The sequence below is a fragment of the Cynara cardunculus genome (assembly GCF_001531365.2).
Source record: "Cynara cardunculus var. scolymus isolate 2C chromosome LG 1, CcrdV1, whole genome shotgun sequence".
NCBI lineage: Eukaryota > Viridiplantae > Streptophyta > Magnoliopsida > Asterales > Asteraceae > Cynara > Cynara cardunculus.
This window is the reverse complement of record NC_037528.1, coordinates 44210391-44228713: the sequence shown is the minus strand read 5'-3', so window position 1 is coordinate 44228713 and position 18323 is coordinate 44210391. Positions and strand designations below refer to the sequence as shown.

The following is an 18323-nucleotide window of genomic DNA, read 5'->3' as shown; positions in this document are numbered from 1 at the left end:
ATAGATGTTCACTAAACCATTCAGATTACCATTATTCCCTCTTTACCCTTCCACTTTGGCCGCTCCCATCGTCTCCCCCAACCATCGCCTCCATCTTCGCCGTGAGAACCAAAGGTTTCCCCCTTCCTCAGCAAGCTCCTTCGCCGTCGCCGTCGCCGGTCGGTCGCGCCTTCCTCAGCAAGCTCCTTCGCCGTCGCCGCCTTCCTCAGCAAGCTCCTTCGCCGTCGCCGCCTTCCTCAGCAAGCTCGGTCGCGATTTCCCCCTTCCACAGCCTCGTCGCCTTCCACAGCCTCACGTCGCCGTCGCCGTCGCCGCTCGTCGCCTTCCACAGCCTCGTCACCTTCCACAGCCTCACATTGCCGTTGCCGTCGCCGTCGCCGATCCTGTCTAGGGTTTGCATCTCAGTCACTGCTGCGTCCTCTCCTGTCTAGGGTTTGGTTTAGGGTAGCATTTTTCTTTGGAAATTGATTGTGTTTATTGCTAATTTCATGTTTGTAACAATGTTAATGATGATTGGATTACCTATATTTTGCAATTTCTTGAGGATTTGTGATCTTGATATGAAGAACAACATCTTTTTTTTCTAAAAAAATGTTTAGAATTGATTGTATTTCTTGAGGGTTAAAATGGTAATTTGCTGTCATTCAGAAAACAATTACCAAACAACTTTGTTTCATTCAGCACTTAACCATTCTGACCCTCTTAGCCATTCTAACATCTTAACTATTCTGAACTAAATCATTCAGCAACTGCCAAACAGCCCCTTAGTTATTAATATCAAATTAACTATTTAAAAGCATTTTTTTGTATAATTTCTTTAATTTAATTTTTTATTATAATTTAATTTAGGTCTAATAACGAAGTAATTTATTTTTGATCCAATATAATTTTTTATAAAAATAATGATTATGTTAAAATTCGATAATTATTCTAATTATATTTTAGATTTTTTATATTTTAAAATAACATGCTAAATCTTTTTCTCCATATGAGTTCTCCATTCTTTTTCGTACTTCAAATTCTTACCTTCTCGGGGTGTGATTAGTTTGCACACACTTCCACACAGCCAGGCAAGAAATCAAATTTCTGGGTTTAACCAAAGGACTTGCCTTCTTCACATAATGTTCAATCTAAAAGCATTTGGGCAAATCCTTGAATGAGGATTCAGTAGCTATGCGTCTGATTCACCATGCCTTCATGGCCTTATTATCTTATGTTCTATCGCAATCCCCACTTCATGTGCCCTCGAAATACCATCATAAGGACGACCCTGCTTCAATTTCATTCAAATTCTCATCTTTTTGATGTCACACAACTAATCCCACCTAAACCAACCAACGAATTTTCCGTGCGGATCGATCATGCTACGGTAATTAAGAACGGTTCTATTCAGCAGTTGCATGTGAGCAACTATTTGTTGAACTTGTACGTGAAGTCCACTAATTTAATGTTTGCCCACAGAATGTTTGATGAAATGCCTGAGAGAGATGTACGATCTTGGACTATCCTTATTTCTGGGTTTTCTCGAAATGGGTCGTACAAGCTGGCGTTAGATTTATTTAGCCGGATGCAAAAAGAAAGTATTACCCCGAATCAGTTCACATTTTCGGCTGTTTTCAAGTGTTGTGCAAGTGCAAACGAGCTTAATATGGGTAAAACGATTCTTGGGTGGATATTGAGAAATGGGGTTTGTTTCGATACAACATTGAAGAATTCTGTACTTGATTTTTATGTGAAATGTGAGGCTTTTGATTATGCTGGAAAGTTCTTTGAGTTGATGAGTGTTAAAGATACTGTCTCATGGAATATAATGATCAGTGCATACTTGAAGAATGGAGATATGGAGAAAGCTGAGGAATTCTTTAGGCGATTACCCATAAAAAATGCAGCAAGTTGGAACACCATCATTGACGGATATCTTCAAAATGGGCGTCCACAAATCGCGTTGCAGCTTCTTTACGAGATGGTGACAAAAGGTCCATCTTTTACACACATTACGTTCTCGATATCATTGATATTGGCATCTTCTTTGCATCATCTTGAATTAGGAAAGCAGATTCATGGTCAATTTTTGAGAGTTGGAATACACGATCCATTTATCAAGAATTCACTTCTTGATATGTACTGCAAATGTGGTGAAATAGACAAGGCAAGTATCGTTTTCAAAACTGATCAATCTCATGGTGAATCACTTGCCACATCTGTGTCTCTAAGTTCGATGATTAGTGGGTACATTCAAAACGGTAAAATAGAGGATGGTCTGAAAGTTTTTAGCTTTATGGTAAACAATCAGCGTGAAATAGACAAGTTCACCCTTGCAGCTGTGCTTTCAGCCTGTGCTGATTCTGGGCTTCTGGAACTTGGTCAACTTATACATACATATATATTCAAAACCGGCCATCAACCTGATGTCTTTATAAGTTCATCGATGATAAAAATGTACGCCAAATGTGGCAGGTTACAATGTTCTTGGTCAATCTTCAAAGAATCCAAGACCCGAAATATTGTCTCATACACTGCAGCAATATGTAACTTTGCATCACACGGTGAAGGAAAGGAGACAATTCGGCTTTTTGAGTTGATGCGAAATGAAGGGATTAAACCAAATGAAGTAACTTTTATCGGGGTTTTAACTGCTTGCAGTCATGCGGGTTTGATTAAAGAAGGCTGCAATTACTTCATGTTAATGAAAGACGTTTATGGCATCAAGCCTACAGTCGAACATTATACTTGTATGGTTGATCTTTTGGGCCGAGCTGGTCGGCTGAACGAGATAAAGAGTTTTATTGGTGAGAACAATATTTGGAATTCGAGCGCTGTTTGGAAAGCATTTCTGTTTTCTTGTTATCTGCATAAAAATGTAGAGATGGGGAGATGGGTTTCTGAAAAGCTGTTTGAACTTGAGCCATTAGCAGCTGGACCTTATGTTTTGATGTCAAAAGCTTGTGCTTCTGATTCTAGATGGGAAGAGGCTGCAATGCTAAAGGCTGTGATGCAAGAAAGGGGAATCAAAAAGCAACCTGGTCAATCTTGGATTAACTAAACATTAAGATTACGTCTTATGAGCCGACGGTTTTTCTGGATGTTGGAGCTTAGATTTGAACCATTTCTCCTCAATATATGTTGGAACATCTGTTCTGTCAGCTCTTCTGGGGAGCAATTTAATGGGGTTTCATATATTTTCACATGGTATCAGAGACAAGATCTATCTTTGTATGGATTCGACACTCTGTGACAATAAATGCTCTTGTAGCCTATGTTGGGGATGTGTTGGAGTCATACATCTGCCAGACTTGGATCATTTCTCCTCAATATATGTTGGAATCTTTCTTCTCTCCTCAATGCCTATTCTGAAAAGTAATCTAATGGGGTTCCACAGATTCTTACAACGGGGACTATATCTCCACCTCTCAATCTCAGGTAGAAACTGCATACATCTTACTCTTAATGGGGTTTTATATATTTTCACATGGTACCAGAGACAAGATCTATCTTTTGGATACCTTTCAGACTTTCGATACTATCGGGAATGCTGCTGGTTAGTTTGTTTGTAGAAAGATCAGTACTTTTGATAGAGGATAGATCGGCGATAAAAATTCTTGTTTCACGTTAATCTTCTAAGCTAACCTATATGTACAGAAGTTGTATATATATATGTGTGTGTGTTATTATGTGTTTAGCTATATATATATATATATATATATATATATATATATATATATATATATATATAGACTTGGGATCATGTGAGACTAAGGATTTTTCACGAGACCCGTAAGACCAATTCTCAACACTTGGATTTGATCTATAATCTGAACATTCATAATCACAAAATTGCCACGAGACTTCTCAATAATCACAAAAATGTCACCATGCAACTTTAGACTATTAGATCATTAGCTTATAAAGTTGATCAATGAACATAAATTGGTCTTGCGGGTCTCGCGAATATATATATATATATATAGGAGCTCATTCAAGGGGAAACTGATTAGTTTGTGTTAACTGTGAGATCCAATCTCAACCATAAATCAATGGATAAATTAGGAAATTAATAATTATGGTAATTTGAGTTAAAATTATAATTAGAGGATATTTTAGGTATTTTTAAAAAACTCCTCTCTCCTCTCTCATCTCTCCGACCTCCAATCTCCGGCCTCCGGTGAACATTAATCCGACAGGTACCAAGTAATCACAAATATACACAATGTGATAACCATTGTGATATCCTGTGATACCAACTCAAACCTTAAAAACAAATATACACAATTTGATACCCATTGTGATATACTGTGATACTTATTTCACTGGAGGCCGGAAGATTGGAGGTCGGAGAGAGGAGAGATGAGTTTTTTAAAAATACCTAATATTCCATATACTTATAATTTTAACTTAAATTACCATAATTGTTAATTTCCTAATTTATCCGTTGAATTATGATTGAGATTGGATCTCATAGTTATCACAAACTAATCAATTCTCATTTGATTAGGCCCATATATATATATATATATAAAATAACACACATATATAAATACATATGTAACAATATATATATATATATATATAATAACACACATATATAAATACATATGTAACAACAGTCAGAGAAACTTTTTTATTCATAGTATTAATAAATAAATTCAGAAATTTTGTTTTGAGGTGTAGAATTGCAAGATAGGAAGTTTAGGGATATGTTTTGTCAAATTTTATAAACGTTTGGATTAGAAAGAAAATATTTACGTGTCACTAAAAATGTCTATATGTTATTCTATTAGACTGTTTTATAAGACTTAAAAGTATTACAATAAGTTTATATGACGATTTTAAACATCTTAACAAGTTTTTAGGTCAATTTTGAAATAAAATGTCCTACTAATTTTTTTACATAATATTATTTGAAAGAATGTTTTATAAAAACAAGTGTCTTATAAAAAGATGTGTTTATACAGATAATTCTCAAAACTGTCCTGTAAAAAGCTAATATGACACTTTATTTCAAAAGTGCCCTAAAATTAAAAAATCCAAATGCATCTTATAAATTTATTGCAGCACTCTTACATAGAACATACAATTGTTTGGTTCCATAAACTTAACTCTTATAAAACAGTTTATTAGAACATTTAGACATTTTTTACATTTTATGAACTCTTTTGTCACAAAGGGAAAAAAGAAAATCTAGAAATCCAAAAGACACTTCTTGGCATCTACTTTTTTCTGAAGGAAGGGACGAAACTCCGAGAAAAAAAGGTTACTATAAAAGAGAGGAAAATTACAACTTACGAGAGGTGTTCCCCAAGAAAACAAATCTTGGCATCGATTTTTATGAACGTTGTGCTAGTTCTGGACATTCGAGATAGGTCTTTACAATTTTACGTTACAAAAAAATGGTGTTACAACATACAGTGAATAAGACGAACATACATATGCAACATTGTTAAAACAACATTACTGAATTACCTCTGGTCGATCGTTATTTCGACATCCTTTTTAACGTGTTAGAGTATTTTTTAAGAGACTTTCTAAAGTAGAAAATATGAAGATTTTGGTAATTTCCTAAACGGTTCCTGAAAAATACATTTATTGTGAGACTTGAGAAGGAAGAAATTATTTTTTAATCATTTTTAATAATAAAATTGAATATATAATTATTTTATATGAAAACTTTTTAAAGTGCATTGAGATGATAAATTTATAAAATATTTTAATATTATAATTAATGTTAAATTCTTTAAAATAAAAAATCTGTTTCAATTGAATATATTTTTTTTTATATAAATCTACAAACTTTTAGGGGGTATTTGGGTTGGGATTGCTTATAAAGGCTGTTTTTTAACTCATTTTAGTTTGGCACCGGTGATAAACTGTTTTTTAGTGTTTGGATAAGAAAAAAAAAAACTGCTTATACCGGTGCCAAACCGGTAATAAGCTGTTTTTGATAAGTTAATCTTTCTTGACTTATGAAAAACTGCTTATTATCAGTTTACAATTTTAACCATATTTTATTTAACTCCAGTTTGATACCACATAAGTTAATAAGCATTTTTACAAAAAAAAAACATAAGTTGTTTTAAATAAGCAATCCCAAACACCCCCTTAATATTGTATTTTAGAAAAATTATAAATAATCAGTTAATATGCTCATTGGGAGTAGAGACGGACATACTAAGCCTTGAACGAGGGTCTTATGTACATGCTTAACTTATTTTCATAAGTAGAATTTTTTGTGAGGTACGAAATGTGGACCCGTACAACTTTGAAGGATATTCCAAAATATTTATTAAATATAAGAAAAATCAATCAAAAAACCAGGAAAAAAATCCATTGAAATCAATCAAAAAACTAAAAAATCCCCACAAAATCAACTAAAAAAGTCTTTTGAATTCAACCAAAAAACCGAAAAAAAATCCATAAAAATCAACTAAAAAGTTACAAAAAAAAAACCCTCGAAATGATCAAATAACACTAAAAACACGTTGAACGACTTTGCAAGATTTAATCCATCTTAAAGTGAATGTGAGAAGGGATCGACACCCTTAAAGATGCACCAAGATTCACTGGATCAATCCTTATACGATTCATGAGTAGGTTTGAGATCAAAGGTGAATACATTCTTAACATATTTTCTCACACGATCTTTCGTCTTAAAAAAACACACACACATAAATATATATATATATATATATATATATATTCTTAATATTGTTTTAAATTGTTCAATTAAAAATTCCAAGTTCTAAGAACGTTAAAGGACATGTTACCCAATAATATATTATAAATATGAGGTTGAATTCTGATGAGAAAGAGAGTTAAAGTGAAAAGCATAAAAAGAGATTTACATCATTGGATGCACATTAGTTTGAGATGCAGTGAGATGCACCGGATCAATCTCTGTATCATGCGCGATTCATGGGTGGGCTTGGGATTAAAGGTGACCAAGAGTTCAGATCTCTTCTTACACTTCTCATCTTAACTCTCATTTTCATACGATTCTATATCTATATACACATATATATATATATATGTGTGTGTACATATATATATATATATATATATATATATATATTTTTGTAGGTGTCTTTTCTCTGACAAACTCATCTTTTCAAAAATAGCATAGTATCAATAATGCATCGATCAACTAGTTGTTATGACAATCTTGCATTTTTTTTTTTAATTTTGAATATCAATTTGAACAACATGTAATTTTATCAATACATAAATAATTCATATTGATAATATTTTGACCATCAACCCATTTGACCATCCTTTAATATATATATATATATATATATATATATATAGAGGAGCGATCAAATGAAAACCACCCTCATTTGTAAAAACCGTACAAACCACCCTCATTTGTAAAAACCGTACAAACCACCCTCATACGTCGATTTCATTGTTTAATCTTATGAAATTTTTTCATGAAATTGTTTGATCTTGTGAAATTGTTTCATATAATACTTTTTTTTTGATTAATTTGTTTCATATATGGTTATGAAATTGTTTCATATAGTATTTAATGAAACTGTTTCATGTATTTCTTTAAAATTAAAATAATGAAGATGATAATATCCATGATTAATACCCTCCACAATAAAAATGGTTAATCAACCTCTCATAAATACAAAAAAATGAACAAAATGAAAAATTATGATTGGTTGAATAAGGTTTTCACGGTTTTTATAAATTGAGTGGTTTTTATTTGAACGCTCCCCTATATATATATATATATATATCAATTCTAGTTGAAGAATTCCGCTAGATCAACACTAATGAAAAACATCATATCAATTCCTTTCTAAACCATAATTCAGTAATTAGTTTAAGATTAAAAGTGATCAATAGTCCAAATATATATTCTTACGCTTCTCACCATAACTCTTATATTCACATCATCTTTCGTTCCTATTGTATTTATATCAAGGCTATAGATCGGGTGGACGAATAATAAACAAAACAATTCATACAATATGTTTTATATTAAAAATCTTATAAATTAAAATCACAAAATAATATATGAAATTAATTTAAATAGAAAAATCCGTAATTGATAAATTCTGAAATATTGGTGCAATGCATGTTCATGTTTTATTGGACATTTTGAAATCCAAAACCAATGATAATGAGATTGCTGGGGATATACTCTTTGGTGGTTGTGGTAGACACCACTTCCAAATTTGCTTACTTTTTCTTTAAAAAACAATATCTATCTATATATATACATACATATATATATATATATATATATGATTGGATTCACGTGAGACCAAAGGTTGTTCGTAAGACCTGTAAGACCAATTTATGTTCATTGATCAACTTTATAAGCTAATGATCTAATGGTCTACAGTTGCACGGTGATAATTTTGTGATTATTGAGAAGTCTCGTGGCAATTTTGTGATTATTAATGTTTAGATTGTAGATCTAATCCAAGGGTTGAGAATTGGTTTTACGGGTCTCACGAAAAACCCTTGGTCTCACATGATCCCAAGTATATATATATATATATATATATATATATAGAGAGAGAGAGAGAGAGAGAGAGAGAGAGGTGAGTTATTATGTAACCCTTTACATTTGTACAACCAATACAATTCAATCTCAACCGTCTATTTAATTTGATGAATATATGATTTCATAAAAGTTTTAATTGTTTCCTAATATAAAGTATTGATCATAATTAATGAACTCTAATCATCTTCCATAAAAATTCAAATCATAATAAATCAACTCTCATCATTTCCATAAATATATCAATTTATTGAGTTGCATTGTTTGTATAAATGTGATGGATTGCATATGAAACGTCAAATATATATATATATATATATATATATATCTTTCATTTTAAGAGTCTTAAGTGGCCATTTTGGCCTTCATTTTCATTGCTTTAAACTTAGAAACAACATATTTAAGGTTTTATTGCATCTACTACTTGAGATCTCTCTACCAAACTCAAAACTTTGAGCTCAAATTTGGACTCAAAAAGGTTCTCATTACATATAGCATCATTCTATCTTCCTTGCAAAGCATGTTCATATCTATTTTCACTATATAACTAACCCCACCCAATATTCTAACCAATTTCATTGCAAAATCTCTTGCAACCACTACCATTTTCTATCTGTATCTGTTGCGATGATGAAAGATCGAATGGAACGTCTTGTAGTTTTCCCCTTTGCCACTGGTTGTGTCTCTGCTTCTAGCATCGCAGTCTGTGTACAACATGGTAGAAGACCAAAGGAAGAACTCAACTCATCTCGCATGGGTATATTTGACTATTTTCTTATCACAGATTTGTTCAAAATAGGAATTGACAGTTGGGTTTTATTTATTTTCAACAAATTTGATTGGTTTGTTATGTTGTATAAGAAAATACGTGATTTTATGATGATGTTATCATGTTTGTAGTGCGTAGATCGTTTGACATTCCTAGAGATCCGAAAGATGAAGAATTAGGAGCAGCGACGGCAAGTGAAAACTTGGCGAAGGGCTCGTTTAGGTTCTTGGCACTTTCGAAGCCCAACGTATCTGTTGGGCTTCACAGGCTCACGAGAAGCATCAAAAACTTGTCCCAATCACTTGGTGAGTAACTACTCTCATTAACATGTAATCATGACACATAATGAAAGCACAGACACATATAGAGTTATTCAGTATACAAAATTCAGCCCTTTACGGGCAGATTTATTTTTGTCATGTGGCCATTCAAAACGGAAAAGTAAACATGAGTAATTCTTGCCTAAAAAAGACGTGAAAATAAAAAAGTGTTAATTTTATGAGATCTGTTTATTTTAACTGAAATGAATACAAACCGAAAACATGAAGACATCTGTTAATTCATGAATCTGCTCCTCATCAAATCATTATGCAACAAACTCGTACCCTGTGTAATTACTTTCATTTGCATATTTACATTGTTGTAGTGTCGAAGGAGGAAATTGAAGAAGCGCAAATGGAGCTGGAAATCGGGCTTCCAACAGATGTAAAGCACGTGGCACACGTAGGGTTTGATGGATCTGTAACCTCGGATGTCAACCGCCATGGTAATCACACAACCTCAGAGTTCCTCGGCTTTTGCCCTATTTCGTTTGCACAACTTGAGGAGCGGCTGGCCATGTGCATGTCGATTGATCCATCTCATGACAACACGAAATATGCTACTGAACCAAGTATGGCGTAAAATTTTACCATCATATATATTGTACCAACAATAATCGTGTTCACTTGTGTATCGTTTAATACTATACACTTACTATTTTTCGAAACCTGTTTCGTGGTCTTGATTGTTTACAGTTTTATTTAAGTTAATAGCTGGTACGGTGGTTTTAAATTTTACCATCGTATTTCATTAATTGTACTTTTGAGCTACTTGCCATCGAATCATTCCATCTTCTTTAAGAAATTTCCGTATAGTCGTGATGAAACTTTGTGGGCATTTATTTTAGACAAATAAAACCGACAGTGGCATTTTTGAAATTATTGGCAAATCAGTGGCTTATTAGAAGTAATAAAGGTGTGACGGTCGATAGTAGTTTCTTTATCCGGGAATGAAAATGGTGTGACGGTCGATAGTAGTTTCTTTAAGCAAGTGATATGAAGCCTTATGTACCTGACATCAACCCGACCCAATTGATGATTGTGGCCGGTTTGATTAGCAAATATGAAGGGCGGCTAGGGTTGTTAACGATTCGAGTTTTTAATAAGTTATTCGATCTCGAGCTTAATAAATCATGAGTTCAAGTCGATTTCGCATGGAAAATAGAACTCGTTTAATTTGATGAGTCGAGCTTCATAACACTAATGTTCGACTTGACTCATTCGAAACCTCGATTAAATTTTTCGAGTTGAGTCGATCCGAGCTGAGTCATTTGATTTTGTTTATCTGCAGTTAGTTACACAAATTCAAAAAAAAAACTTCAATAAGTTGTACTTACGCACAATTTACTTGTAATATTGAATTTTAAGTATTATGCATCAATAAACAGTACTTCATGCATAAAAAATCATTTTAAAAGTTTTTCTTAAATGCTTTATAATATAGTATAGATATTAAAACACTTATTTCATAAAACTTTGTAGCAGTCAATTAATATAAAAAAAGTAATTTAATTATTTTTATAAGTTGTTATAAATTATTATTTACAAAAAAATGAAATACGAAGAAAATCCACCAAATATTCCAAATCTTTCTGATTTCAAATCAATCCACAAAATTCAAATCACTTAAAAAACATTCATCAAATCAAACAGGGCCTTAGAGCTGGAGTTACGGATCGATTCAGGGTTGGGGTAAAAAAAATTTATAAAATCCGTAATAAAAATAAATCGAATATAACACAAACTTTTAGGAAAAAGTCAAAAAAAAAAGAACCAATAAACTTTTCATTTTGAATGGTTAAGTCCTTAAACTAAATTTTTTAAGGACATCGCGCATTGCGCGATGACGATAAATTTTTTAAAAATTTATTGAAATTAGCTAAATGAGTCGATGATCACATTTAAATATTAAACTAATAAGAATCAATATTATCTTTGATATATGAATCTAACTTATCATTATTGGTTGTTCTTTTAATATTATATATATATATATATATATATATATAAAATTATTAAGTCTTATATATCAATTTTTTATTATATCAAACTTTGTGATTGGTTCAAAATCATAAAAAAAATATGTGAAAATATTGATTATAATCATGAGGTGTATTAAGAGAATTATTTTACCATAATACATATCAATTTATCTTCTACATATATTCTCATAAAATATTTATATTCACCAAGCAATAATTGTGTTGTTATTTATATTGATATAATTGTTGAATATTTTTGCAATTTGCTTATATTAGTTCATGATATACTCATTTGTAATATTGGTCAAGAACCTCATTGAAACCACTTTTTTCCTACATGCGATTGCATAAAATGAAAATAATAGCTAATATTATGACCATTCTAGATATACAAGAGTCTGATTGATTTGTTATTTTTTTTATTGACTTGTTCAAGCTTTTTAGATTTGTTTTAGACAGTTCATAGTTTGGTTTATTTATAAAAAAATCCTGAAAATAGAGGTTTTAATAAAATTATATAAAATAAAATATATGTATATATTGAATTTCATATTTTAAATATAGGAATGGAAAAGTCTTTTACATATATCAAATATTTTAAAAAATAAAAAATCTAAGAAAAAAAATTGGTTTCTAATGTTTAGAGGATAACACCTCATTATGTTTGGTTTCTTCTTTAAGAATTAAAAATATTAGAAAATAATTTACAAGCTCAATGCTAAAAAAGGAAAAAAAATCTCAATAGACCGATTAACATCAACAAAAACAAAAACTCATATCATATTTGTTTTCATGAATTACTCCTCAAATAAAAAAAATAAAAAAAACACATCCACAAAAACTGAATAAAGAAGAAGAATTGGGAGATTAAAAGAGATTTTTATGCTAAACAATGTTACCTTATTTCATCAAAGATTCATATGCCACTTCATCCACACAAAAAAAAAAATCATATGCCTACATAATTCCAACTTTAGTGTGAATTCTCCGACTAAAAGACGAAATACTATACTTACATAAGCAAAAACTCATACTATGATTAGTCTTATTGACTAACGCCTAAAATCAACAAAAATGCAAATCACCCCCACAAAATTATAACTGAATGGAGAGAAAGAATTGAGAGATTCATATGTTTGTATAATTCCAATTTTAGTGTGAATATMTCCAATTAAAAGACGAAAATACTATACTYACATTAACAAAAACTCATATCATATTTCTCTTATTGAATGACGCCTCAAATAAACAAAAGTGCAAATCACCTCAAAAACTGAATAGAGAGGAAAAATTAAGAGGTTTTTTTTTCTATCCAATGTTACACTATTTCTTCAAGGATTCATATGTCACTTTATCCCACAAAAACTCCATATGCCTACATAATTTCAACTTTAATGTGAATATCTCCGACTAAAAAAGAAATATTATACTTACATTAGCAAAAACTCATACTATTATTTGTCTTATTGAATGACACCTCAAATCAACAAAAATGCAAATCGCATCCACAAATTTATAACTGAATAGAGAGAAAGAATTGAGAGATTAATAGAGAGATTATCATAGAGGTGTACTACAAAATTATACATGAATAGAGAGGAAGAATTGAAAGATTAATAGATAGGTTATCATAGAGATGTACCACAAAATTATACATGAATAGAGATGAAGATGAAGAATTGAGAGATTATTATAAAGGTGTACCATGAAGAGAAGATGAACAATTGTAACCGAATAAAGAGAAATAATGAGAGTTAAAATAGTACTTATTAGAGGGAACATGAATAGGTTGAAACAACCTAATTAAATGATCTTAATTAAATGATCTTAAATGTGAATATGAAACACAAAAAACAAATATTAAAGTAGAAGAAGCTTGAGAAAAGGAGAATAAAGATAAATCATTTTCTTGTTTTGAGAAAATGCCACATCATTGCATGTGGTTTCTTCTTTAATATATATATAGATTTTTTTTTGAATTAATATACCATTAAACTTTCTCATTTTGAAATTTAAGTACTTGAATAGTTTTTTTTTTTTTGAATAAATTAAACAATCAAACTTTTAAAAATTAGTTACCTACGTATTTTTTTAACCAAAAAAAAACTACATGTATCGTTCCCAAACCCTACGACATTCAAACCCTTGCGTCCAACATCACTCCCTCTCGCCACCTCTCGTCGCCCCATCACCGTCCGTTGTCCATACCACTCAGTGTCGTCGTTAGCCCCTACCATCGATCTCTCTATTTTTTATATGTTTTTATTGTTTTTCGAATTGGATCGGCTTTTGCAGTTTTTTCTTCTGCAGTACCTCGACGTGACATGAGCTATAGTTGTCTTCTTTGTTCGATAAATACGCAGTGGAGAGGGATGCTAGTCGTCTCGGAAAAGTTGTAGGCCCCAATATTCCTTTTCTTTCACAACAGTTTAATGGTGTACATATAAATAGATTAAAAAAAGGGAAAATTGAAAAACAAAAAAACGATCAAAGGAATTAACGACCGTGATGAGTTAGGTAGCGATGGAGAATAATTGACCATGGGGGCGTTGAAGGGTAGTGGGGGAGCGATGACGTTAAATGTGCGGTTTGCATGACGTAGGATTTGAGAATAGAAAACTGATTTATGTTTTCTTTTTCTAGTTTAAAATCTTTCTAGTCGATTACAGTTAAATTTTTTGAGTTAAAAAAAATGTAAATAACCTTTTTTAGAAATTCGATAATTTATTATTCAAAAAATGCTCAGAAACTTAATAATTCAAAATAAGAAAATTTAATGATTTATTTTTTTAAAAAAAAGTTTAAGGACTTAATTGTTCAAATGAAAAAGTCTAAAAAAATAAAATTGGCATCATATAAAGCTCTTTCAATTTCTTTTGTTGGTAGACTAACATTAGTCAAATTTTTGGTCCCGCCTCTGCGCCTCATCGACTCATACTCTCAGGCCTGAGGCCTCTTACGGGACCGTCCTCATCGAATCATCGTTGTATTTAAAATTATGTGTTTAATTGGATTCGTAGTATGTAATCGTTAAACTTTGAACATTTACAATTATAGTATGTAATCATTAAACTTTCAACATTTACTATTTGTCTATTATGTTTTGTAATCGTTAAACAATATTTGTAACCATTATTCCGTATAATTTGTATTCTTGTTTATTTATTTAGTGTTTTGACAATGTTTTATTTTTTATTTCTAAATAACAAAATTTTAATATTTTAGGAAGCGGGTACCCGGAACCGGTTCCCGGCTGTTCCGGTTCCAAAAATTCAAGAACTGCCCTAACTGCTTCCGATTCCGGTTCCAATATCTCAAGAACTGCTTATTGTCGGTTCCGGTTCCTGTCAAATAGGACGGGTACCCGCCTATGCTCACCCCTAATTCATAAAGCAACAAATTCCAGATTTAGCTTTCAAAATCCAATTGCTTTTCTTTCCATTGGATTTCAAATTGTTTTAAAAAGAAACAGGTAAAGTAGGTGGAGTGGAATGGACTGGTACTGCAACACATGCGAATGTTGTTAATTTACTTGATTCATTGTTTCGCTTTCTTCATACGGGATCATCAATCGCCTCCATGAATCCGCTTCCTGGAGTCTAGTTCGGGGTTTAGTTCTTGGTTCGGTTGTATCTGTCGGACAGCTTCGTGCTTGCTTTGATGTCTTTTCTGTTCGTTTAGCAACAGATTCCAGATTCAGCTTTCTGTTCGTGTTTGCTTATTGCTTTTTGTTCTGTGTTTATTTGACAAAAATTTTTTATTGACCGTATCATCTTTCTTTTTTCTCAATAAAGTTTATTCAAAAAAGATGATTTTATGAAATTTTCATTTATTTTAATTAATAAATAAATAAATAAAAAGGGGATAAATTATAATCCCATAGAAATTTGTAGTTTCTAGAAAGTAGCCGATGAGGATTCAAATCTTTGACCGGTTTGAAACAAAGGTCAAAAACTTAGGCCTTGCTGAAATCCCACATATAAAGTGGGGCCCACCTCTTCCATTTTTTTTTATTTTTTATTTTCTTTAATCTTCTAGATTTTCAAGATTTGAAACCTAAGACGTCGTCGTCACATGCATATCGTGATAAAAGGGACGTATTATTCAACTGACTTGGTAGTTAGTTATTGAATATAGATTTCTTTTTTATTATTTATTAAACAACCTTTAAAACTGAAAAATTACCGTGTGTATTAAATTATATCTTGATTTTAATATTTTATTTTATTTTTTATTTTTGTTAATATTATAAAAGATTTTGAAAAAATAAAAATATTTTTATTTTTAAATAAAATATAAACTTAAAGATATCTTAAAAGTTTGAAAAAAATATATAAATACTAGTATTAAATTAACTATTTAAAAGTTCTAGTTTTTTATAATTTATTTAATTCATTTTCTATTACTAGAAGAGTACCCACACAATGTAGCGAGATACATCTCGATTTTAATGTTTCATTTTATTTCTTTTTTTTTATCTCAATCGATGTCGGTTTTATGTGGTTTTGAGAAAAAAAATAATGTTTTTATTTTTTGAATAAAATATAAGTACGAAGACATCATAAAAAATTGAAAAAAAAATTAATATTAGTATCAAACTAACTATTTAAAATTTCTTTTTTTTATGTGTGTATTTCTTTAATTCAAAATTTAATTTTGATTTAATAATATAATTTTTTTATAAATATAATGATCAAATATTTTGTTAGAAGTCAATAATTATCTTAATTTTTTTTAGATTTTTATATTTAAAATGAGATATTTATCTTATATTCAATTATGTTTATCTGCAGTTAGTTACACGAATTCAAACATGAAACTTTAATAAGTTGTACTTACGCACAATTTACTTGTAATTTTGAATTTTAAGTAATATACATCAATAAACAGTACTTCATGCATAAAAAATGGTTTTTAAGAGTTTTTGTCAAATACTTTATAATATAGTATACATAATTTAATTTAGGCTTAATAACGAAGTAATTTGTTTTTGATTTAATAATACTGTTATAACTCAATGATTATGTTAATTATATTTTTTTATTATCTAAATTGAGATGTTTATCTTTATTTGGTTATGTTTATCTGCTATTACTTACACAGATTCGAACATGGAGCTTTGATAAATTGTACTTACGTACTTAAATGTAATCTTAAATTTTAAGTAATATGCATCAATAAACAATATTTTATGTATAAAAAATAATTTCTAATTTTTTTAATAAAAATGGGTTATGGTATATTATAGATTTATTTACTTAAAATAAATTCAATTAAATTATATATTATCTTTAGCATAGTAATTAATTCTTTCCTTCTAAAATAAATGAAAATAAGGAAATGATATGCAGTTTTTAAATCTGCATAATTACTATATTTCTTAATTAATTAAATAATAATTTTATTTATATTTATATTATATTATAAAAATCTGACAAAAAATTTTAGAGGTCATTTTTTATGTATAAAATATTGTTTATTGATATATATTACTTACAGTTCAAGATTATAATTAAATTGTGCGTCAATACAACTTATTAAAGCTTCAGTTTTGAATTCATGTAACTAATTACAGACAAGAATAATCAAATACATGATAAAATATCTCATTTTAAATACAAAAATATAAATAAATAAATAAACCTCATGCATCTCATCTGTTTCGACAATAATTTAATGATTTTGGAGGATATGGGTCCAGTTCACTATATTATTAGATTACTTCTGTCTGTTGTTTAAAGTTTCATTATGCATCTTTTCATTTCACTGATCATTGTATATTTCTAACTCTGTCATTGGCTACGTTTTCTTATTATGTTGGTGTGTTTTTTAATTAAATATGCTATTAGATTTTGAATTATATGAGATAAGGCTACACTTGATACAACATATCAGTGTAATCACATCATAATGTCATCTTTTAGTCAAGTCGGTTTTTTGCGTTTGTGACCCCTTATTGTCATGTTGTCAATCATCGTGATGTGCTCAACTATACTAATAGAAACCACTACATCATACTTGGTTCTCATAGCATGTGTATTTGATGTATCTCAAATTGCTTCTCAACAAAGTTCAAATACTCGATGAACGGGTAAACATCAGGAATTACTCTCTGGAATCCCATGGATATGAATCTTTATTGACAATAAGAGATACTTAATTCGACTACTAATAGTAATTAATGTTTATGCCCGACCCTGACAGTGACCCTGACCTTGACCCCACTTCTTGTCTATGCCACTTACCCTGGTTTAGTTCCGACATGTCAAGGGAAAAGGAAATAGACAAAGACCAAATCGACATTATGGACCTTATGTTTCCTAACGACCATTTGCTGTCCTTTTACATTCAAGATAAACAACAAGAAACCAAGTGGATATGATGGGTATTCCTAATATGATACAGGTAAGTGATCAGTAAGACGCAAACCAAAATATTGCAAAACGATTCAAAATCTTTTAAAAGAATCCCACATCTTTGTATGTATGTCATGATCCATTTAATAAAACGAATTAAACCTGTTTTCTATCTGATCGAACCGAATCATATCACCAAACAATATGACGTCCACAAAACAACTGATGTTATCGTTGGTGGGTTTTTTACAATTTCGAACATAAACATGATACAACGGTTGTATTCGGTATTATATACACACACAATTACACACACAAAAAGTGGGACCCATGAATATGGTTTTCTTGAAATTATAGATGTGGGATGAAAGAGAAAAGAGGGGG

At 30.6% G+C, this 18323-nt stretch overlaps 1 protein-coding gene and 1 pseudogene across 1 annotated transcript; both read left to right on the top strand.

The window, feature by feature from the left end:
• The first annotated feature begins 1173 nt into the window (after positions 1–1173).
• On the top strand, positions 1174–3266 carry LOC112500512 (annotated as a pseudogene).
• Positions 3267–9128: 5862 nt separating this feature from the next.
• LOC112528267 (CRIB domain-containing protein RIC4-like) lies at positions 9129–10262 on the top strand. The gene is made up of 3 exons (XM_025139264.1): positions 9129–9269; positions 9413–9586; positions 9928–10262. The coding sequence occupies exons 1-3, from the start codon at positions 9140–9142 to the stop codon at positions 10182–10184; spliced, it is 561 nt and encodes a 186-aa protein (XP_024995032.1). The 5' UTR covers positions 9129–9139; the 3' UTR covers positions 10185–10262.
• Positions 10263–18323: the final 8061 nt, after the last annotated feature.

Bases quoted from the DNA above. Each gene is read 5' to 3' on its own strand.
- LOC112528267 (XM_025139264.1), top strand. From the start codon at position 9,140: ATGATGAAAGATCGAATGGAACGTCTTGTAGTTTTCCCCTTTGCCACT. The intron at 9,270-9,412 runs GTATATTTGACT...TCATGTTTGTAG, and splicing joins ACTCAACTCATCTCGCATGG to TGCGTAGATCGTTTGACATT. The intron at 9,587-9,927 runs GTGAGTAACTAC...ACATTGTTGTAG, and splicing joins AAACTTGTCCCAATCACTTG to TGTCGAAGGAGGAAATTGAA.